This window comes from Mesoplodon densirostris, chromosome 5 (assembly GCF_025265405.1).
Source record: "Mesoplodon densirostris isolate mMesDen1 chromosome 5, mMesDen1 primary haplotype, whole genome shotgun sequence".
NCBI lineage: Eukaryota > Metazoa > Chordata > Mammalia > Artiodactyla > Ziphiidae > Mesoplodon > Mesoplodon densirostris.
In genome coordinates, this window is record NC_082665.1 from 138824462 (window position 1) to 138848209 (window position 23748).

The 23748-nt window shown below is 45.4% G+C and overlaps 1 protein-coding gene across 1 annotated transcript in view; it reads right to left on the reverse strand.

Moving 5' to 3' along the window:
* GYG1 (glycogenin 1) overlaps nt 1-23748 on the reverse strand; it is a 40026-nt gene continuing 16278 nt past the window's right edge. Inside the window, exons 5-7 of the mRNA XM_060100209.1 lie at nt 18177-18303; nt 3367-3586; nt 1-863 (exon numbers count right to left, since the gene is read on the reverse strand). Coding sequence (XP_059956192.1) covers nt 690-863; nt 3367-3586; nt 18177-18303 — 521 coding nt within the window. The 3' untranslated portion in view covers nt 1-689. The remainder of the gene's footprint in view (nt 864-3366; nt 3587-18176; nt 18304-23748) is intronic.

Here is a 23748-nt window from a genome sequence, read left to right on the forward strand (position 1 = left end):
TATGTCAATAAATCTTTATTTTCCATACAAGGTGCCACTGTAGGTAACCATCACACTGCTGTTTTCAGATATACAGAACTGAACGAAAGCATTTTAGCATGCCGCCTTACTGTACATAGAAAACTGGTGAACATCTTCAGACACTAAGACTAGGAAATAAAATGGGTTAACACCATTTGTTGATATGCTTATGAATCACTCAGCAGTGTTATTATAGGTTGTCTTTACCTGAAAGCAGAATTACAATCACTCTGGCAGCCTCTGGGCGATTCTAAAATGCAGGTCTAGTGAAGGGTACAACAAGCAAGCAAGAGACAGGTACTGTGTCCCAACCTGAAGGGAGACTGGTTTGGAGCCTGGCTTGGCACATTTTAAGAGTCGATACAGCCATCTTAACCGCTTAAGATTTGAGTTTCCCTTACCACGTATGTTGGCAATCAGCATAATTGAGGATTTCTGAAATACAAGCTGAGGGTTAAAAAGCAGAACTGTGGTTCATATAACAGAATTGCTACTTAACTTTTGCCCAGTTCTCACCAGTTGTCCTGCAAACCCCCCCACCCACATCTGATGGGTTTTAATGAAAGCCCTAACAACTGTAACAGACCTTTCTTAACCCAGCTCTAGATACTAAGTATCGGAAACAAGTGCCTGTGAAGTGGATGTGTCCACGGAAAAGGGCAGTGTTTCTACTGGAGGTAAGTGTCGAGCTTCTTCTTGATGTTGTCAAAGGAATCTGCTCCCATGTAATCAGCCTGGCCCTGTTCCCACCGCTCCTTCCGTTCTTCTGAGGATACAAAAGGCTCTGCCGTAGCCGGGATCTCCCCAAGGGACAGCTGTGATACGGCTCCTGACACATTTTCCTAGAAAGGGGAGAATAATCAGAGACTCCTTTAGAGCTGAAAGACCATTTTAAAGAATGCAGTAAACTGAAGAACGTGAGAAGAACCAGGATGAATTATCATGCAAGGTAGCAAAAACTGAAAAGTATTACATGAAACAAAACAAGACACAGAAATACAAGGATCATGATATTTTTCCTAACAAAATGAAGACTTCTTGACTCGGTGAAAACATAGGGAGAACAAATTAATTGGGTAGGGTTAATGTTTAAGTTCTGCATACCTTTCTACAGAAGCCACAAGAGAAAGCCAGTGTATAGACCAAGTCTGAAAGCTGCAACAGTTCATTAGAAAGTGTAAGATGGATGGACAAGGGAACACAAGTCTCACGATAAGTTCTTGATCTGTGTGGGCTCAGAAAGGTTGAGAACTTAAACGAAATGATACCTCAGAAGCTACACTTCAGAAAGAACCTAAGCAGAGAGCCGCACCACATACACAGCTGTCACATTATAAAAGCGAGAGCTAAACGGTCTGAGCCATACACCCAATTTATCTTCCTGTTCAAGCTTATTACCAAGTAGTATCTATTCCTGCAGCTTCTGTTAATTTGCTTAGTTTTGAGTAAGTCTTCATTTCCCATCTTCACCTTCCCTTGATTCATAACCCTCAGCCCTTGGGTTGTGGAAGGAACAAGGTAAATGTGCAGGAAATGGAGCAAACCTACTCTGCATTAAATTCGATTCTCATTACATACAGGTAGGCAATTAACTTCAGCAGTATCATAAAAGAACATCAAAGTTATCCTTCAGAAAGCTCTCAGGTGCGATAGTACTGGAAAGCTTAGAGACAAAGGAAGGCAAATGAATACACACAGGTATTGTTTTTAACAGAGGAAATGGTAGAACAGAATGTTTGATTAGCTGTTTGTGTTGCTCTAAGTATATACGTATTTAAATGTCCTGGAATTCCAAGGTATGTGGGTAGCTTCCACGGGATTATATCATCATAGCTGAGGCAACGTGAAGTCCTTCCCTGGGACTAGCCCTGCCTCTGCTTCCACAGGCCGCCGGCATGATACCCGGAGGCTCCTGCAGAACCCTCTGCTCACAGTGCTTTCATAAGGACAGCCGCCCCTCACACTGGGATGCGAGTCCCCGTTCTGCTGCTGACTAGGCTGTTACATAACTAAAGGAAGGTATGTAACTTCTTTAAGCCTCAGATAATTTTAATATAGAAAAAGGGGATATTCACAAAAATAATACTTACTTGACAGGGTGCTTATAATAAGGGTTAAATAAGAACAGATCTCTTAAGCACTTACTATATGTACCTGGCAATGTTCCAAGTACTGTATAAGTATTACTTCCTGGTCCATATAAAGCAATTAGTGTAAGAATGTAAGTGTTAGTTATTTTTCCCTTTCTCCTTTTTATATTTTGGCACAAGTGCTCATAAGTGAAATGGCTAAAATCTATACCACAGCAAAGAGAAGGATCTCTTATAACCTTATAGTCTCTTATAATTATAGTAAGGTGATTAACTGATCTGTTAAGACTTGATGATAATTTACCCATTCAGTTTTATTCTTTTTTTTTTTTTTTTTTTTTGTGGTACGTGGGCCTCTCACCATTGCGGCCCCTCCCGTTGCGGAGCACAGGCTCCGGATGCGCAGGCTCAGCAGCCATGGCTCACGGGCCCAGCCGCTCTGCGGCATGTGGGATCTTCCCGGACCGGGGCACGAACCCGTGTACCCTGCATCAGCAGGCGGACTCTCAACCACTGTGCCACCAGGGAAGCCCAGTTTTATTCTTTGTATCTTAATATGTAACATAAAAGTTTAATTTCTCATTCTCTTCCAATTCTTCCAAAAGAACAAACCTCAGAGGAAGACCTTTAAAGTCAGAATTGTTACTGTAAATGTTAATGTCATCTTCCTCTTACAGAGAGATTTATTTTTCAAGATCCAATATAACCAGAGGAGTAAAACATGGCAAATCAAAATAATCCTAGAAAAGTATTTGCTGTATGTTCATGTTATTGTAATTTTCACTTGGAATATATTCTTCGACACGGATGGCAAAAATAAAATAGGTATATTTAAATACTTGCAGTTTCTAAAACATGAAATGGGGCATTCTTTGTTTTTGTAAACCACTATTTTTGGGGAATAATCTTACAATCTTAGGACAATGGGCTAAGAATTTTATAGTTATATGGATATATATATATATATATATATATATATATATTATATAGATCGATCTATCTATCTATCCATCCATCTAAACCTCTAAAAACCTTTCCTTTGCTCCCAGGTCTAATGAAATTTGCCACAAAATCTACTTCTGCTCTAATCTTTGCTGGTAATATTTCTCCACTCTAAGATGGACATCGTTTTCTTTCCACAAAGTCTTACTTTATCTCTTTGTTCAAAATACCACTAAATATTCCATCTCTACTAGTATACCAAGTTTTAAAAAATACAGCATCAAATTACCTGAAGGAAAAAAACAGAACCTACCACGTGTACATGTGAGTGGGTGTCTTTGACAAGGCCAAACTGCTGAAGCAGAGGTAAAACGCTGGTAGTGAAGATGTCCCACCACAGGTTGAGAAACTCTGGATGAGTCACAGTGGGATCATGGGACTCACTTCTGACACTTTTTGTTTGAGGATCGTAAGTATAATTCCACGGTTTGATTCGTCCTAGGAAATGCACAACTTTGGCATTTGCACCAAATCTGCCAAGTGAGCACAAGTTGAAACAGTTAGTGGATTCTGAGCACTGACAGTTCACCTTCTATCCTGAAGCAGTGGTTGGAAAAAAAGTTGAGCTCACTGAAACCATTTTAGACTTCTAAAATTATTCAATTATATGTTAAGTATACACAAAATCCCAAAGTAGCAGTGGATCAGTGCAACAACCCAACACTGATCCACCGTGGATAGCAGAGGTACAGCCACCTGTTAAACCATTTGATATTACCTAGTAAAATTGAAAATGCTCACACTCTACAACCCAGAAGGAAGCTCAGCTCCTAGGCACATACCCTACGGAAACTCTTACACGTGTGCAGCAGGAAACATAATCAAAATGTTCACAGCAGTAGCACTGTTTGAAATAGTCATAAACTGGAAACAACTGAAGTGACTACGCTTTAGATTACTGTTCAGCAAGCGTTCATGCCTTTTCCCAGTCTCTACAGGGGGAGTACACTTTCCTGCCTGACTGATATTTGCATGTTTGCATGACTTGCTTTCACCAGTGAAATGTGGGCAGAGTGGCAGTGTGCCTTAAAATAGCATTGCTGGTTTCTGTTCAGCCTCCCTGAGAAGCTACAACTTCTGCCAGCAGAGGAATGTACCCTGGGTAGCCTGCTGGTTCCAGAAGAATGAGACAGTCACAAGAGATGTGGATCAAACCTGCGGCCTGGCTCCAAACTCAGCTGAGACGATCAGAGCTGTCCCAGACTATTCAGTAACATATGAGCAAGAAATACATGCTGACTGTTCAATGTCACTGAAATTTGATGGTTATCCATTCTGTTTTTGTTTTAAGGACAACTGGTATATTCATATCATAGAATACAATATAGCAGTGAAAATGAATGAACCGTAGCTACCCAGATCACATAGAAAAAGGATGACTTTTCAAAATATGTTGAAAAAAAATTATACAAATTCAAATAGAAATACATACATATGAATCTACTTACATAAGGACAAAACAAAAAAAAGTACTGTTTAAAGAGTAGAAAACTGTAATCAATGTAAATCTCATGATATTGGTTATCTTGGGAGGAAAGGGGAAGCTGTGATGGGCAAGACGAAAAGGGGCTTCAAAGATACTGGCTATGTTCCATTCCTTAACTTGGGTGGTGAAGGTGTTTTAAAAACTAAACATTTTTGTATGTCCTTTTGTATATACACTAGATTTCACTAAATACACAACACTTTATATTATCTCATAATATAAAAAGAGTAAGACTTAAGAATGGTCCTAAACAATAAATGCTGGAGAGGGTATGGAGAAAAGGGAACCCTCTTGCACTGCTGGTGGGAATGTGAATTGGTACAGCCACTATGGAGAACAGTATGGAGGTTCCTTAAAAAACTACAAATAGAACTACCATATGACCCAGCAATCCCACTACTGGGCATATACCCTGAGAAAACCATAATTCAAAAAGAGACATGTACCAAAATGTTCATTGCAGCTCTATTCACAATAGCCCGGAGCTGGAAACAACCTAAGTGTCCATCATCAGATGAATGGATAAAGAAGATGTGGCACATATCTACAATGTAATATTACTCAGCCATAAAAAGAAACGAAACTGAGCCATTTGTAATGAGGTGGATAGACCTAGAGTCTGTCATACAGAGTGAAGTAAGTCAGAAAGAGAAAGACAAATACCGTACGCCAACACATATATATGGAATTTAAGAAAAAAAAATGTCATGAAGAACCTAGGGGTAAAACAGGAATAAAGACACAGACCTACTTGAGAATGGACTTGAGGATATGGGAAGGGGGAAGGGTAAGCTGTGACAAAGCGAGAGAGAGGCATGGACATATATACACTACCAAACGTAAGGTAGATAGACAGTGGGAAGCAGCCGCATAGCACAGGGAGATCAGCTCGGTGCTTTGTGACCGCCTGGAGGGGTGGGATAGGGAGGGTGGGAGGGAGGGAGACACAAGAGGGAAGGGATGTGGGAACAGATGTATATGTATGACTGATTCACTTTGTTATAAAGCAGAAACTAATTTAAAAAAAAAAAAAGAATGGTCCTGTTCTGGCTAGGAGAAAATCTATACATGTAAAACGAAATAATGATAAAGGTGAATACAAGTGCCAAAAGGAAGATGGGAACAGTGAGTGCCTTAAGAATTCAGAAGCAAGGAGGTCACTGAAAGCTAAGGTCAGTGGGGCAGGAGGTGCTGAGATAGCGGAAGTGACTTAAAATTTGTGCAACAGATAGGAGCTGGGTAGCTGGTGCTAATACAGGGAATTGTAGGCAGGGGGATGCAGGTATCAGGTGAGCATGTGTGTACCAGACCGAGTGTCCTCCAATTAGAGCCAAAGAGGAAGCTTTGATAGGGAAAGGTAAAATGGGACCGATCTTGGGTGTTGGGCTCAAGGGTCAGATCTTAAGTGGAGTTATCCTATAGCCAACCGAAATATTTGAGCATGACGTACAGTTCAAAACAATGCAAACTCTATTTATGTAACTCTTCTTACCTTCTAAAGGTTTTTTTGTTTTGTTTTTAATGTCACAGACCTGTTATATACCTATCATTATCTGACAGTTTACTATGTTTGGGGCCCAAATTCTTTCAGGACACATTTGGGAATAATCGTCCTGCCAGGTAAATTTTACTAATGTGTTAAATGGAGGCTCCTAGAGGCTAAGTGAGTTGCCCAGAGCCATACGGCTATTTAGTGGCAGAGATGGGATTCGGTACAGTTTTGCCCCTCTCTTAAACCTAAGCTCTTACCATCCTACCATGCTGCTACTCCAAAACCATGCAAGAAAAAGTGTGCTTACTGTAAATTTCCTCCTAAGGATAACTAACTATCCTCCAGTGCATTTCTTTTGAAGATGAAGTGGATACTTGACACCCCCAAGCTTACTCTCTATTTTATACACGTGGTACATTTTACATGCACACACATACTTGTGCACATATACACACAAGAACTCTCAATGTTATCCTTAAAAGGATAAATCATAATGCTCAAATCTGTGCATAGAGAGGGCTGTCAATTAAATAAGCAACTGTTACGTGTAAGGCACTATACTGTGGTCAGTGTGCAACCCTAAGAGGCTTTATTCAAACATGGAGATGAGTCATCTACATAAAAATAAGAAACAGTAGCACAAGCAAGGCAACAAGTCGGGGCCAGCAGGCCAGTGCTGACATTAAGGGCTATGAACATTCCAAAGCAATTACTGCAGGTGGAGGTTTTCAGAAGAGGCTTCAGACGAGGCTGAGAAAGATGAGCAGGGTTGAGAGAAGTGCCTTCAACAAGTGGTCTAATGGTGATGGGGGAACCCATCCCAGAGACCTGATACTTGCGTGCTGGTGGGGCGGGGGGATGGGCGGGGACAACAGGCACTGCCTCATCCTAGTGGTGCACATAAGCCTAAAACCAGGATAGAGCACATGTGAAAGAGGAGGTGCCCCTTCCACCTCCGCAGACATCCACTCCTCCTGCCCTGACTTCCCTGCCTGGAGCAACAACACTTGGGTGCGTCTCCTTTATTAACTGGCCAGTAAGTCTCAAGCCACGACCTGCCGAGCCTAATTTGAACGTCACACGCAGTCATTTACATGAGAGCCATGAGAGGTAGCAACACTAATTAAGACAAAAGATGAATATAGTGGGCTTCCCTGGTGGCGCAGTGGTTGAGGGTCCGCCTGCCAATGCAAGGGACACGGGTTCATGCCCCAGTCCGGGAGGATCCCACATGCTGCGGAGTGGCTGGGTCCGTGAGCCATAGCCGCTGAGCCTGTGCGTCCGGAGCCTGTGCTCCTCAACGGAAGAGGCCACAACAGTGAGAGGCCCGTGTAAAAGATGAATATAGCATGAACTTTATTCCTTTCCAGCCCACTCTCCCGACAGTTCACATCTGCTTAAGCAGCAGTCATCGGAACAGCTAACCTATATTGAGTACTCACATGTGCCAGGCACTGGTTAACATCTGCATGGTTCACCTCAGCTAATCTCCAGAAACAACTAAGTGAGGAAACCAAGGCAGGAAGAAGTTAACTTGTCTAGGATCACATGGCTGGTGAGTGACAAGGCTGGGATTCCACCCAAGCAGTCTGGCTCCAGAGCCAAGGTTCTCATCCACAACTAGGCTGTACTTGTAAGACACTCCCAGAATCATAAGGACATCACCTGAGAGTGTCATTTGTTACACTTCACGGATTAACTCCCTGCCTACAGACGGTCAATATCAAAGTTGGAAATGAGCCCTGGAAACACCCTCAGTATAGTCAAGGACAGAGCAGCAGAAAGTAATGAATAGGAAAGAAAGCTGCAAAGTAAGCAACTTAGCACTGTCTGAAGACTGTTCTCAGAGGGATACAGTTTGCACAAAGTTTGGGGGAAAGGGGGGGAAACAAGACTAAGAAACAGACGGCGGTGCTTCGTAGGACCCACAACTGGACTGTGCTGGGCAGTGTCTAAGGGCCTTCCCAGGGTGAATGCAGAGGAAGGGCACAACGGTCCAATCCACAGTAGAATGCCGCTGCAAAGCGGCCAACACGCCTGCACCGCAAGACGGCCCAGCCTCTGCGGGAGGCGGGAGCGCACACCCCGGCCTCTGGCTCTGTGTGTGCCCCGAGCTGGCTCAGGGGCCTCGGCCACCTCCCTGGGTACTGGCCTCGTGCCGGGCGGATTCCTCCCCACGTGGGCCGTGGCCTTCTCCGTGCATGGCAACAGCAACATCACTGCGGACGGTCCACGCCCTGCACTTCACTGTGGCTCAGGCCTGGGCTCTACCTTCGTGAATCCATGATGCCTAAGCGCTTCTTAAATGCGAAATCACTGTCACCTTCTGTGGCCAGGGGAAGGACCCCCTTTCTCAAAATTACCTTCTTTACCTATTCCACCCTAACAACGGGAAAAAGTCTATCCACTGGATAGTCCTTTCATCGACCGAGCAGTCTTGGTTTTAAGAAAGTTCTTTTTTTTTTTTTTTTCACATCTTCATTGGCGTATCATTGCTTTACAATGGTGTGTTCGTTTCTGCTATATAACAAAGTGAATCAGCTATACATATACATGTATCCTCATATCTCCTCCCTCTTGCGTCTCCCTCCCTCCCACCGGCCCTATCCCACCCCCCAAGGTGGTCACAAAGCACTGAGCTGATCTCCCTGTGCTATGCGGATGCTTCCCACTAGCTAGCTATTTTACATCTGGTAGTGTATATATGTCCATGCCACTCTCTCACTTCGTCCCAGCTTACCCTTCCCCCTCCCCATGTCCTCAAGTCCATTCTCTAGTAGGTCTGTGTCTTTATTCCTGTCTTACCCCTAGGTTCTTCATGACCTTTTTTTTTTTTCCCTTAGATTCCATATATATGTGTTAGCATAAGTCTGTTAGAGGTAGAAACTGAGATCTCAAAGGGTTCTAAATGTGGGTAGAACTGCCCTTTCTGCTCAAAGGCGAGGAATTCCTTGGGTGCCAGTAAGATGGGGGGAGGGTGGGGAGGGTTAAGAGGTGAGCAGAGGCAGGCTGCACGGTGTGAGGTACCTTCCCAACAGCTCCCCAAATCCCAGCAACAAAACAGATCGCAAAATGCACAGGATGAGAGGTTTCTTGAGAAAATGACTGGGGCCAGGGTACTGAGGGGCCGACCAGGAAGAGCCTGAGGATTCAGGCGGCTGACGGCAGAGGGGTGCACGAGGGAGGAAGTCGGGAAGATGCTGGGGCTTACAGGCTTCATGCGGGGGCTTCAGATGTCACGGGTTCAGGCCACGGTCAGCCCTATTTCTGCACAGTAAGGAACAGGAACCTGCGTTTTAGGTACTGAGGCGTTACTTGAACCTAAGTGCCATCTACCTGACAGACCTACGGGAATGAAAAGGGGTGCGAGAAAGACAAGTTTCGGAGCAAGGACGCTTTATGAGAAGAGCAGGCCTGGTGAGTCACTGCGTGTGAAGGTTTTGGTCAGCCCAAGGGCCCTTTGAGAGGCGGGAAGAAAGGCAGCTGCTGAGTGGGAACCACGGAGCTCAGACAGAAAGGCAGGAGGAAGTGAAGACAGAAGAGAGATGCAGCATGGCTGCTGCGACCCCTCCCCGGGCAACACGGCAGCCACACGGCAGGGCACATCCTGTGCCCATTTCAGTGACTCACGCTCTCTGACCCGCGGCCACGCACTCTCGTACCTTCTCGGCAGCTGGGCAAAAGGCACTCACCCAGTAGGGTGCTCCTGGTAACTCCATACGAGGGGCAGCCCTACTAGGCCTAACACTGGCCGCCACATGTGAAGGGTTATGAGTTAGACAGTTTATCTAACTACACTCTCACAGTACAAACAGAATGGTGTTTGTTTACACAACCAAGTAGCCTGAACGTCCTGCTCCATTAGCTTTCAGAATAAAACACTTTGTTTGCCAAAAAGATGAGCAAAAGGTCTTAGTTTGTGCATCTAGAGTTTCCATCAACCTAGATATGGATTTCATGTAATTATTTTTGTCAAAATCATGTTCCCTGAGGGACGTTTTTTAAAATCATTTTCTACCATTTCAATCAATTTATTCTTTAGTCATTTATGAAAAATACAAAATAACCATGTCAAAATGAAATAAGTAAGAGCACAGGTCATAAGTGCTTCTTAAAAGAATTCTTCTTAAAAGAATAATTTAGCCTAAATGCAAACCAGGGGTGGGGCCGTTTCTTAGAGAAGGCTAACCCAGGGTATGACTCTGGTGGTATGTCTCTCTCTCACCAAAGGTACGACAGTCAGAACTTATGTCACCTTTTTAGTCAAAAGCAAAGCGGCCGACCAACAAGAAGCGGAAATGCTGATGTCAGAAGATTAAGTTCGACTGACCTCAGCTCTCAGCAAGGATAACCAGAAGATTCACGGACTCACTGCCTGATTCACCCACCAAATTTTACCAGCCAGGAAAAAAAAAAAGTCAGGTACATGTCACAATCGCCTCTGAATGACTAAGAGCCATTCATTCTGACCCGCTAACGGGGATTTGTCTCAGCTTGCATACATCTCTTAAAATAAGCGTTCTAATTTTAACTTGATAGAATCTCAAAAGTGACGTCCAGATCACAAGACATAGTTTGAACCCAAGCCAGCAATAATAGTGCTTAGGTTAGCCGTTAAAATAATCCCTGTGACCTGGTGTTACCAAAAGATCAGATAGAATTTTCATGACTAGTTTAGCAGTTGAGAAACGCAGCCGGTAACGTGTGGATGAGACTACAGAACTGGTCAGAGCAGAAAAGGAACTAATCCACGACAGTGCACCCAGGAGCGATTTTAGTTCTCAGGAAGCTCTGTGTGTGCAATGTTCAATCAGGTACGAAGGAAGAGAGGTGCAGCACTGATGCTGCGACCCCTCCCTGGGAAACACGGCAGCCACGCCAAACATCCTCTGCCCATTTCAGTGACTCACGTTCTCTGACCCGCGGCCACTCACTCTCGTACCTTCGCAGGCTCCCTCTTAGACACGAACCCCCACAGCCAATCAGCCACCTCTCCTCTCTCACCAAAAAATTCCTCCTCTTACCCACTCACAGTCTAAATCAAGAGTCATAAACCCAAGTGCCCAAGGGTAGGGGGAGTGCTGGTCATGCAGAGAGTGGACCTGGTGAGGGGGGTCCACGGGGCAAGTGCTTTTCCTATCAGCAGAAGACAGCTGCTACCTAGCAGCAAACAACGGTGGCCTCCAGGGACCCACCCGGTTTTTCCTTGCCTTTCAAGCTAAATAACCCTCCCAACTGTGTCCTGGAAATCACAAAGACAACAGTACTCAAACCCAGACTTTAATAACCTCAACTTGGACCTAGTCAACTATGCCAACCTACCAGGTTGGCCTCTGGTCACAAAGCAGCAGGGAAAGCCTCATGATGCCAGGCCACTAGGGAGACTTTCCTAGGGGTAGTGTGTCATTCTCAGTCTCTCCGGGCTGACTGCTCGCTCATTCATTCATTCAACTAAAACAATACAGCCACCTACCTGCATCTGGGCCCACACAACCATCCTAGCTCTTATCTGAAGCCAGCCTCTCCACTTGTGCACTAGGACGCATCCCCTCACCTCGTCGAGGACGTCACTCAGCAAGCCTCCCTCCAGATTTCTGCAATCCTGGTGCTCTCTCCCTCCCTCCCTGATCATTCCCATCAATACAACAAAGGTGCTGTAACTTCTCCCACCTTTAAAAAACCACCCCCATCCCACCCCCTCTCTGGATCCTACACCCGCATCCAGCTACCAACCCACTTCCCTTCTCCCTTTCAAAGAAAAGGCTTCAGAAGAGTTCCAGTTCTCCATTATCTGGGACCTGCTGCAATCAGGCTTTGTCCTCCACCACCACTCCACCAGGAATGCCCCTGCCCAAGTCACCGGTGACCTCCACATTCTAGGTCCAGGGCCACCTCTCAGCTGTCCTCTTACCTGACCTATCACAGCATCTGACACAGAGGGATCGCTTCCCCTTCCGGAAACGTTTTCTTGCTTGGCTTGTGCAACACCTCACTTTGCTGGGTCTCCTCCTGCCCTGCTGTTCTCGGGCTCTCGTTCCTGGTTGCTCCACATTTTCCTGTCCCAGGGCTCAGCCTCCAGGACTCTTTTCTATCATAACCACTCTCTTGGTTTTATCATCTTGTCTCCTGGCTATAAATATCACTTATATGCTGACACCTCCAGAGCTATGTCTCACCCAGTCTCTCTCCTGAACTCCCAACTCCTGTAGCTACTTACCTCTTCCACATTTTCACCAGGATGTTTAATACGCACCTCAAACTTAATACACCTGATATGTCTCTGGTCAGTCCCTGCCCCTGCGAACCTGCTTTGCTCACAATCTTCCCCATCTCAGGAAACGGCGGCTCCTTCATGCCACCTGCTTAGGTCCCGTACTCGTAACAATCATCTTTGACATCCTTCTCCCACATCCCACCAAAGGTCTGATTTTTCAAAAGAGCTTGTGAAATTGCCTCATTTTTAAGCATTAACAACTGAGAAAAGAAAGAAAGAAAACTATGCAAGGAAAACAAAATAAATCCGTGGGACAAATAGAGTCTGCGGCCCACCAGCTTGAGACCTCTGAGGAGGGTGCGTCTTCCACTCAATTCCCACCCTCTTCCCCTCCCACGAGCTCCCTCTCCTGCGGAGATGGCATTTCTCAAGCCGACTCCTGCCCATGAGATGTCACTCCCCGTGCCCTCTGTGCCTATCGTCAGACCAGCCTCTGAAGGTTGGGATGGCTCTGACGTGGAAGCTTCCTCCTCCGTGATGAGGACCCAGGTCGGGCAGCAGAATAGGCAGCATCCGTAAGGTGTGAGGACAGATGATGTGATACCACGCTCAGAGGTGACGTCAGAATGAACCGATGGCCATGCTGAGAAAGGGGACGCCTGGGGCCTGACAAGCATCACTAACGCCCAGAAAGGAGAAAGAAGACATCCGTGAAACCACAGACTTGATTCTTGAACACTCAAACCACGATGGGACGCAATCAACCTGCATTTGCCAGGCTGATTAGATTACAACGTCCTCATTCATTTTTGTGGTCCTCAGTGAGCAGAATGGGAGGCACCCTCTACATGCTTCAGGTTGAATGAACAAGTGACTGGACCAACAAACGGCTGAAAAAATAAAAGCTACACAAACTACAACTCCTCGGGGCTTTAGGTGAAGACGCAGGAGTGTGAAAAGAAATGAACACAGAAAATGTATGGCTTCAGTGACAACAGTCCCAAAGAGAGGTTAAGCCAAGGGTGTCTCAGGGATCAAGGAAAAACAATCAAATCAGAAATACACAAGAACAACAGGAATTAGGACACTAAAGGTTCCATTTCGCCCTTGGGAAATATTGATTTTAAAGAGGTTTGATAAGGTCTAGTGAATAAGCCACATTCCTGGGAAAGAAATAATAGATATAAATATCCTCAGAAACGTTTAAAGCAGTAAACAAATGGAAAAAATATACTTGGGGTTTCTAGATCTAGTTTCTGAGATTCTACCAAGCCAGGTCTCAGACCATATTTAAACTCAAGTAAAAGAGTAAGTTAAAATATTTATTTGGAAATTATTTGGTAAATCAAGCTTTGTGGTCAATCAATTTGACCAACTGATTTGTACGGCCGTTTGAGGCAATACCAGAGAATCCTTTACCTTTGCTTTAGGCCCATTTATATAGCATGATATGACATGAACAGCTTTCAGTCAGTGGATTTAACAGAAAGTAAAAATGGAACTAAATGGCTGATTTTAAAAAGACTAATGAGATTCTGCCTAACATTATGCACAAGCCAAATTCTATGCTACATGGATAAAACAGGCCCTCCAGATGGAGAAAACATAAAGAAATGAATATTAACTAAGAAGCTGCTATTTCCCAAACATTATGCTAGGCACTTTCAGAAATATTACTTCATTAAGAAATGCAGGGCCTCCCTGGTGGCGCAGTGGTTAAGAGTCCGCCTGCCGATGCAGGGGATACGGGTTCGTGCCCCGGTCTGGGAGGATCCCATATGCCGCGGAGCGGCTGGGCCCGTGAGCCATGGCCGCTGGGCCTGCGCGTCCGGAGCCTGTGCTCCGCAACGGGAGAGGCCACAACAGTGAGAGGCCCACATACCGCAAAAAGAAAAAAAAAAAAAAAAAGAAATGCATTTATGGGCTTCCCTGGTGGCGCAGTGGTTGAGTCCGCCTGCCGATGCAGGGGACGCGGGTTCGTGCCCCGGTTCGGGAAGATCCCACATGCCGCGGAGCGGCTGGGCCCGTGAGCCATGGCCGCTGAGCCTGCGCGTCCGGAGCCTGTGCTCCGCAACGGGAGAGGCCCCAGTAGTGAGAGGCCTGCTTACCGCAAAAAGAAAAGAAAAAGAAATGCATTTATGAGCTTGTTTCTCAACGCATATATTACAAATGAACTGAAAAGTTACTAAGCCAAGCATTTTAGTTCTCAAATTAGGCTGTGTTAAACAGGATCTTCTATTACAGAAAATATTACTACTTTTGTTTTTCAGAAGCATCCACTCAAAGTGCTAAAACTAATAAGTGTGTTTTCCTTTGTGTTTTGTTGTGTTTTGTTCTCTACATACAAGTGGTATGTAGGGAAAGGCTTTAGATATGCTACGTCCGCAGCTCCAATTCATGCTAAATTTGATTCATGTCAGGCCATCCTTTAGCAGAAACTTCAGGTAACAGCAAGAGACTACGCCGGTCGGTCTAAGATATCCAAGGAGCTAAGATTCTGGGGCATCTAAATACTGCCCTGGTGATCTCAGGGCACATGGCTGCTACAAGTTGGTGAGGCAAACTCTCGACTCCTTCCACGAAGCCTCTAAACCCCTCCTTGGTCTCATTCTACCTGCCACCACCCGTGCTATCCTGGGGAAGGCCAGCACACCACAGAGCCACTCGGTCCCGGAGGCCACCCAGCTTACCCTGAGCCCCACAGTGGGACTGAATTCACGCTGAGCTCCCGGCAGCGCACGGGGCTCTTGGTTGAGTAGCCACGGCAGCCCAAATGTTCATGACCGTCTACTTCAGCTTAAAGTTTTTGGTTAACTTGAATTTTATGTTAACTTGAAACAAAAAAGAAATGTAACTGTCTGCCTTTTCAGCCCTTCCCAACTGTAAGAGAAATGTAAGGAAAAATGTCTCTGGAGACAGAGATCTGCAAGAAAAACAAAAGGATTCTCTGGCAAAGGGAAGGGAAAATGAGTTATGTGATCTCGTTTCCACATTCCTAAATAGGCAGCAGTGGGGCGAGGCCAAGGCATCGCTTTGAGAAGCTTCATCCCCAAACTGTAAGAGCTGACACCCCTCAGGGCGAGCTGCACAGAGGCAGCGTTAACTCCCATCAGGCCACACGCCAGCGGACGTGTAGCTAATGCTGGAGCTGCTCCTAACCTCCCAGTGCATCATCTACGCTACGGTTACGTGGCAGTACACCAAGCAGATTTCCAAAATTCGCACTCGTTTCCTGAGCCAGGAAGAAGAAATCGTCCTAACCATTTTGCCGGGAAATTCACTTAGAGGATATAGAAACAACTGGGTTCCTGAGAGAGGGGGCCGAGGTTCCAGCAAATAAGTCTATCTTGCCCCCAAATTACTTAACTCTGTTCCACCTGCTTCTTGTTCTTTGTCAAAATAAAATAAAGGCAAATGGGGCCTGTGCAAACCAGGGTATCACTAAAGGGACAATATGTTCAACTTTGGTAGTAAGGTGAAAATCAGAGGGAGTCCCAATGAACCCTAGGGGAAATGGGGCCACAATACATGAAAAACACGAATCTTTAAACTCTATGTCAACGCCGTTTGGGAACTGAGCCCAACAGGGAGGATGTCAGATTCACGTCTCCCCACATACTCATCTCAGCACACAGGCTTGCTGCGCAGACTTGAGTGGAATGAGGGCTAGAAATGCTCACACCACTAATGAGTCTATCTCCTTCGCACGCTCACCATTTTGCTTGCTCAGCTGAATCCAGTCAATTAAATTAAGCAACTGCCCTCTTACAGACTAATTCAGTTCTAGAAGGTCAAGCTACCACGGTCTGCAGGAAGGCTGTTCAAACTGGCACGGTGAGTTACGAGGCAATAAGAATCATAAGGAATTTCAGGCCCACAGAGACCATTATACTTAGTGAAGTAAGTCAGATAGAGAAAAGCCAATACTCTATGTTATCACTCGTATGTGGACTCTAAAAAAATAATACAAATGAATCTATATCCAAAAGAGAAACAGACTCACAGACACAGAAAACAAACTTATGGCTACCAAAGGGGAAAGGGGAGGTGGAGGGACAAATAGGAATCTAGGATTAACGGATACAAACCACTACACGTCAGAAAGATTAGCAACAGGGATATACTGTATAGCACAGGGGATGATACTCACTATCTTGTAATAACCTATACTAGAATACAAGCTGCAAAAAAAGTAACTGAATCACTTTGCTGTACATCTGAAACTGAAAAAAAAAAGAAAAAAAGAGTCAGGCCACACTTCCAAGCAAGACAGGCTTGTACTTTAGAAGGCCGAGGACCAGAGGAGAAAATAATCCTTCTCCTATTCCATCCCTTGATAGTGAATCCCATTCTGTTTGCTTTACACAGACCACAGCTGGTATGTCTGAGAGTCTGCCTGTTTTGTTCTGTAAAGGGAAGAGAATCAAGAGGCTGTAACATGTCAGAGACATATGCCAAGACAACAGGGAGGGAGGAAAGAACACAAGATACTTGTCCTCTTTATCTGGGGGACGCTGACAGTCTGCCCACAAAAGAACCGAAAAGGAAATGTTTCTGCCACAAAAAGCCAGGCATGCTCGTTAAGCGGGGGGCAAGGCTTCTAGAGAGGACTTTGGATAATGAAATAGGAGGAGTGAGAGGCGCTCTGCTTTCTGCTCACTCAGCCGTGTGCCCACGCGGGATGGAGATCAGAGCGCCCAGCCCCGCTCAGCGAAGAGCGTCGCTGCTCCACGGCTGTGTCTCGGGATCCATCTGACAGCTTGGCCTCCGCTCACGAAACCTGAATCATCTCCTTGGTTCCACACAAATGAGTCAGAGGCTAAAGGACAGGGCCCAGGCCCTCACCATGAGACAAGCGCTGCTACTAGGCTCTATGAGTTGCTGAATTAGAAATGCACCAGGAACGGTGCAAAATAAGCATGCTGCCCAAAACAACACATGTCCACCGAGCATTTTATGCGTGTGAACTCACTCCAGCCCGACAGCCCGACAGCCCGACAGCCCAACGAGGAAGGGACTATTTCGCCCAAAACAACATACATCCACCGAGCATTTTATGCATGTGAACTCACTCCAGCCCGACAGCCCGACGAGGAAGGGACTATTTCCCGCCTTGTTTTGCATGCCAGGAGACCTGAGGCCCAGAGCCTAAGCCACACGGTAGGGAAATGGCAGAGTGTGGGCGCGGGCCCTGCCTCTCTGGCTGAGGGACCACTCGTACTGCTAGACCACCCCCCAGACAGAGGGGACCCATCGCCTGCTACCTACTAAGGGTAGGCCAGGCTCTCTTCTTACCCCTTCACGTGAATGTCTCACAGTAACCTCTGGAGGACGCTGAGGCAGACGGCTGAGCAGCAAGCCCAGTGTCCACTACACTGCAAGCTCAGGAACTAGTGAGCAGCCAGGAAGTGGCTTCTTCAGGATGTCAAGTGCGGCGGGCCAGCCCCACAGGCCCTGCTATTGACCTTGACACCACACTGCTGCTAGCGTCTTGTGTCATCTGCACCACGACACACCCCCCTCTTACAGAGCTGAGGCTCAGCAGGTGGTATGAGGCGGAGGCTGAGTTTGTCCCCAGTCAGTGTTCTTGATCAGGACCCACAGATGATTCATCAGAGGGCCAGGCCCCCCAGGAACCGAGGGGAACCTGTTCCCACAGGCAGCTAAGTGCCCTCTGGGTTACTCCAAACATAAAGTGATGAAAAACATCAAGGCCTCTTCCCATTACAGCCAAGTTTCTTACAAGAGAAAAGGCTTCCCCCAAAGCCTTCACCTGTTATTGCCCAAAGAATGACGAGGCACCCCAAAAATCTTAAACCCCAGCCCCCTGCCCTCACCGCCCCCCAAGACAGTTAAACCCTTTGCACTTACGCTTTAAATGCTGGGAGGTAGGAGTATATAGAAACGCTGCTTAGGTTATAAATAAATGGCAGGTGTTTTCTGATATCTGCTGTTGCCCAGCTGCCAAAAAACGTGTTCAGTAAACCCTGGTCCCCACCTGGAAGAAAAAAAATGCATTACAGTCACAGACTTCAAGGACGGGTCAACAGTTTTATAGGAATATATAACTGGACCTTTACAAACAGGTACTAATTCCTTTTTTTTTTTTTTTTTTTGGCCACGCCACACGGCTTGTGGGATTTTAGTTCCTTGACCAGGGACTGAACTGGGCCCTCAGCAGTGAGAACACGGACTCCTAACCACTGGACCGCCAGAGAATTCCCACTAATTCTGTTTTTAAAATAATAAATTCCATGTTAGACCTCCTAAGGTTATTTTAGCGGGTGGCCATTTCCCTAAGTTAATTCATTAGTTGAACAAATATTGGTTGAGCAGCTACTATGTGCCAGACACTGCACCAGGCGCTGGAGAGTCAACCGTGACCAGCGACACGGTCATCATGTCTATGATGGTTTGGGTGGAGTGGGGCTAGGAGGCACTGCTATCAGCGAATCAAGAGTCAACAACACCATCGCAAACGGGGATGAGGGCAATGAAGGAAAGTACCGGCTGCTGCGAGGCATGTGCAAGTGGCCTGAGGCCAAGTCTAACAGGCCGGGAAGGCTTCCACAAGGAAGCTGTATTTAGGCCGAGATCTGAGGGGGACACAGGAGGGCTTGACAAATGCAGGTGGAGAGAAGGAGGGCAGACGGTGCTCCAGGCAGAACACAGCATCACAGACCTGAGGTGGGCAGGACATGCAGCTACAGAAGGAAGACCTGGAAGGCGGCCTGGGTAAGTGGACTGCAGAGCGGGGCGGGGGTCGCCTGGAACCAGGCGAGTCTCTGAGAGGCAGGCACTGACTAGACCACACTGGGCTCGGATTTTAGACTTCATCCCCAGTTAAAGATTTTAGACTTTATGTTCAGAGCAATGGGACACAAAAAGAAGTCAAAAGCAAAAGACGGCCAACTGGGATAACTCAGGTTGGGATAAACTCTGGAACTGTTTCTGGAGCCCTCAGCGTCGATGCAAGGCTGACGGACGGCAGGCCACGTCACCCCGCACACCCTCCTGCTGCCGTCCACGCCTCCGGGCAGGTGGAGGTCAGTCCTCACTGGGCCAGGGTCAGGGTCGGCCACTACCACACTGCACAGTGCTTGCTCAGACCTGGGGGAAAGTGAGGACCACGGCCATTCATTCAAGAGAAGTAAAAACAATAAAAACCTAAACAGCTAAGTATCTGACCTAAAACGTAAATATACAAGTAACCAAACAGTCACTAAGCCACCTGAAAACACATTCCCCCATGTAGCCCACGTGCTTCCCATCTTAGGCTTACGAGATTTCAGGAAACACGCACAGAACCAGTCTCCTGTGCAGCGGAACAACAACTCGGGATTGTGGGTGTGTGTATGTGCGTGTACATGTGTGTGTTGGGGGGGGCAGGTGACGGGCAAGGAGAATCCTGCTCTTTCAAAGTATAAGGCTGGTACACTGCACAGTTACTTCCTTCCTTGGTCTGCTCCGCCCTGAGACCTAGTTTCCTTTCTAAACATACAGCAGGTCCAACTGGCTGTCATTATTATTTGGTTTTTCTTGGTTTTGAAAGAGACTTTAAAAATCTGGAGAGGTATTTAGTGTTTGGAACGAAGCAGTAAGATTGGGGCATTAGGTGTAAAGTCCAAATGTACCTTACCTATCCTCTGTGTAGCCCATCCTTTCCAAATACCCTCGATCAACTCTATGGATCAAAGGCATTCACTGAACAAATGTCCATGGGGTGACCCTTCTGTATAAGGAGGCTCTGACAGGTCCACATTCCTCAAGGGACAAAGAGCTCAACAGAGGATCAAGGTTTCACCCTTGAAAATTCTGAAGGACAATAAAGATGGCATCAGCATATGCTTTACTTGTTCAGCTATATAGAAGATTCTAGCTACACAGACAAATTAACATATTTTGAGACATAAAATATTAAAGCCAAAACACGATACCACTCATCAGAGGCTTACTTTGGATTCTATGAAGTCCCCCAGATGTGGGCACAGACACATCAGGCTGAGGTACAGAAGCCTAAAGTCTTACTATAATAATCTCCTTTTACACATAAACATCAAAATAATGGTTGAGCCTAAGTGTCCATCATCGGATGAATGGATAAAGAAGATGTGGCACATATATACAATGGAATATTACTCAGCCATAAAAAGAAACGAAATTGAGCTATTTGTAATGACGTGGATAGACCCAGAGTCTGTCATACAGAGTGAAGTCAGAAAGAGAAAGACAAATACCGTATGCTAACACATATATATGGAATTTAAGAAAAAAAATGTCATGAAGAACTTAGGGGTAAGACAGGAATAAAGACACAGACCTACTAGAGAATGGACTTGAGGATATGGGGAGGCGGAAGGGTAAGCTGTGACAAAGCGAGAGTGCATGGACATATATACACTACCAAACGTAAGGTAGATAGCTAGTGGGAAGCAACCACATAGCACAGGGACATCAGCTCGGCGCTTTGTGACAGCCTGGAGGGGTGGGATAGGGAGAGTGGGAGGGAGGGAGACGCAAGAGGGAGGAGATATAGGGATATATGTATATGTATAAGTGATTCACTTTGTTATAAAGCAGAAACTAACACACCATTGTAAAGCAATTATGCTCCAATAAAGATGTAAAAAAATAATAAATAAATTAAAAAAAAATAATGGTTGAGGAACTGTTCATAGCAGCTTTATATGTAATAATGCAAAACTGGAAAGAGCCGAAGTGTCCCTCCTCAGGTTTATGAGTGTGACACCTCCACACAACTGAATATTACTCAGCAATAAAGAGGAACAAATTATTGATACCGCAGCAACTTACATGGATCTCAAGAGAATTATGCTGAGTGAAAAACTCCCTTCCTGCAAGGTTACATACTGTTATGATTCCATTTGTACAACATCCTTCACATGACCATATTAGGAAGACAGAGAACAGATCTGTGGTTGCCAGCAGTGAGGGAGGGGGAGAGGGAGAGTGGAGGCCACGGCTACAAAAGGGTAGCAAGAGGGACCCCTGTGATGGAACAGTTCTGTACCTTGATGGTGGTGGTGGTCACACCAATCTACACATGTGAAAAAACTGCATGGAAAACACATACACACACACAGACACCAATGAATACATGTAAAACTGGTGAAGTCTGAATACGATTGGTGGGCTGTATCAGTGTATCAATTCCTGTTGCGGAATTACAGTTATACAAGATGTTACCACTGGGGAAAACTGGGTGAAGGGTATAGGGCATCTCTCTATACTGTTTTTTGCAATTGCATGTAAATCTACAATTCTCTCAAAATAAAAAGTTTCTTTAAAAGTCTGAGGATTAATGTAGCTAAAATGCAAAATACCATCAAGAACTGTTAGTCATTAGATTCTAGATTCCACAAGGACAGAGATTATGGCTCTTTTCGCTTACCACTGTAATTCTAGCAGAGAGCAGAATGCCTTACAAATGGGTAAGTTATTTGTAGAATGAATGCAAGAACCGTGAAGATGTTTGTTAACAGCAGAAAAGTTGAAAACTTTAATATTCCACCACAGAGGAATGGTTAGTACACTGTGATACTCATCACTCACTGAATATTATTCAGCCATTAAAACCAGTGGTTTTGGGGGCTTCCCTGGTGGCGCAGTGGTTGAGAGTCCGCCTGCCGATGCAGGGGACATGGGTTCGTGCCCCGGTCCGGGAAGATCCCACATGTCGTGGAGCGGCTGGGCCCGTGAGCCATGGCCGCTGAGCCTGCATGTCCGGAGCCTGTGCTCCGCAATGCGAGAGGCCACAACAGCGAGAAGCCCGCGTACCGCAAAAAAAAAAAAAAAAAAAAAAAAAAAAAAAAAAAAAAAGTGGTTTTAAAGACCATCAGTCCACTGCATAATATACAGATATACTATGACATATATCATGATTATAACTAAGAACATAAACATTCCTACTAGAAGAAAATAAACAACAGTAATTGTGTGAGGGGATTGGTGTTAACAGATGTTCCCTCCCCCTGACTTTTCCTTAATATTGTTATGTTATTTTTGTAATTCTAAAATATTCATAATACAATTGGGGCAAGAATGAGAATTGTGCCAAGACCGTTTCTTGCCAAACATTTGCACTTATTTATTTTCATTATGAAATATATGATCAAAAGAAAATGTAAGTGTAGGTTATAAAGCATACTAATAATAACACTAAATATCCCCAATATGCAACCGAAAAACTCAAACATTACCAATACTGTTTACATCCTCTGTGCGGGCTCCCTAATCCCAACTCAGAGCCCCCCACCCAGAAGTAACTACTTATCATGAATTTTGTTTGTAATTATCTTGATTTCCTTTATCCCATGTGTGTACCTCCAGACAATATATGTATTTCCACTTGTTTTTGAACTTTGTAAAACTGGGCATCATACTATGTATTTTTTCTACTACTTGTCTTTTCCTGCCACATTTAAAGACCTTTTGAAAATTAAGCATTTCCACTTAAAATGACTACCGACCTCATGTAATGCAGTGAAGAGATCTAATTCCGTGACGTTGGAATAGCAGTTGCAAAGCAGAACTTCCCAGTCTGACAGGGTAAGCCTGGGAAACAGGAGTCAGAGCTCTTGATCCCTCAGAGCCCCTGGCTGGCCAGCCACAAAAAGCTGTTCCCTTTCACCCTCAGGTACCCTACAAATACCAGCAGTCCCTCAGCCGTGTGCCACGGCAGGGCCGAGCAGCACTGGTAAGACAGGAAACAAGCTGGAGGTGGCAGAGGCAGGGCCGGAGACATGGGAATCAATGGCACACATTCCACTGGCAAATCCTTCAACACTCAGCAAGGACCCTGCCTCTGCAGGCCACAGAGCGTACAGACCATGAAACTCCCATGGCCACTGACCTCATCATTATGTGACTACGAAGGGTCACCATTTAGCCAAAAATTGTGCATTAAAAATAGAATTAAATACCACCTAGAAGTCTGTGGCTTCTTTTTTTTTTTTTTTTTTAAAGCTTCAAGTGAGCTTTATTAGGGGGCGCTCCCGGGCGAGGTTCACTGGTCCTAGAGAAAGGGGCCAGAGAAGTCGCCTGTGGCTTCTTAAATAATGTTTAAATTCAGCATTCTAACCGTCTTTTTCCAAATACACAATCCTACATCTCAAAGTCAGGCAAAACAACGTTTTCGTTTCACTAAAAAAATCTGTGTGGTGTTATCAATATCTTCTCTTTAAAAGTCCCTAAATCAGAGCACGATTTAAAGCAGAATGCAAACCTAAGCACGTCTGTGCTACAGAACATCCAAGGATGTCATGAAGGCTGCTGCGTTTTCACTACGAAAACCCCAGGACTTCTGTCCAGTACATTCTGGTCAGGCTTCCAGAGGCAACTTTATTTATGTTGACAGGTTAAGACACTTTCAATCTCAATCAGCTCAGAACCAACAAGCATGATAGCAGACATGCCGGCAGCT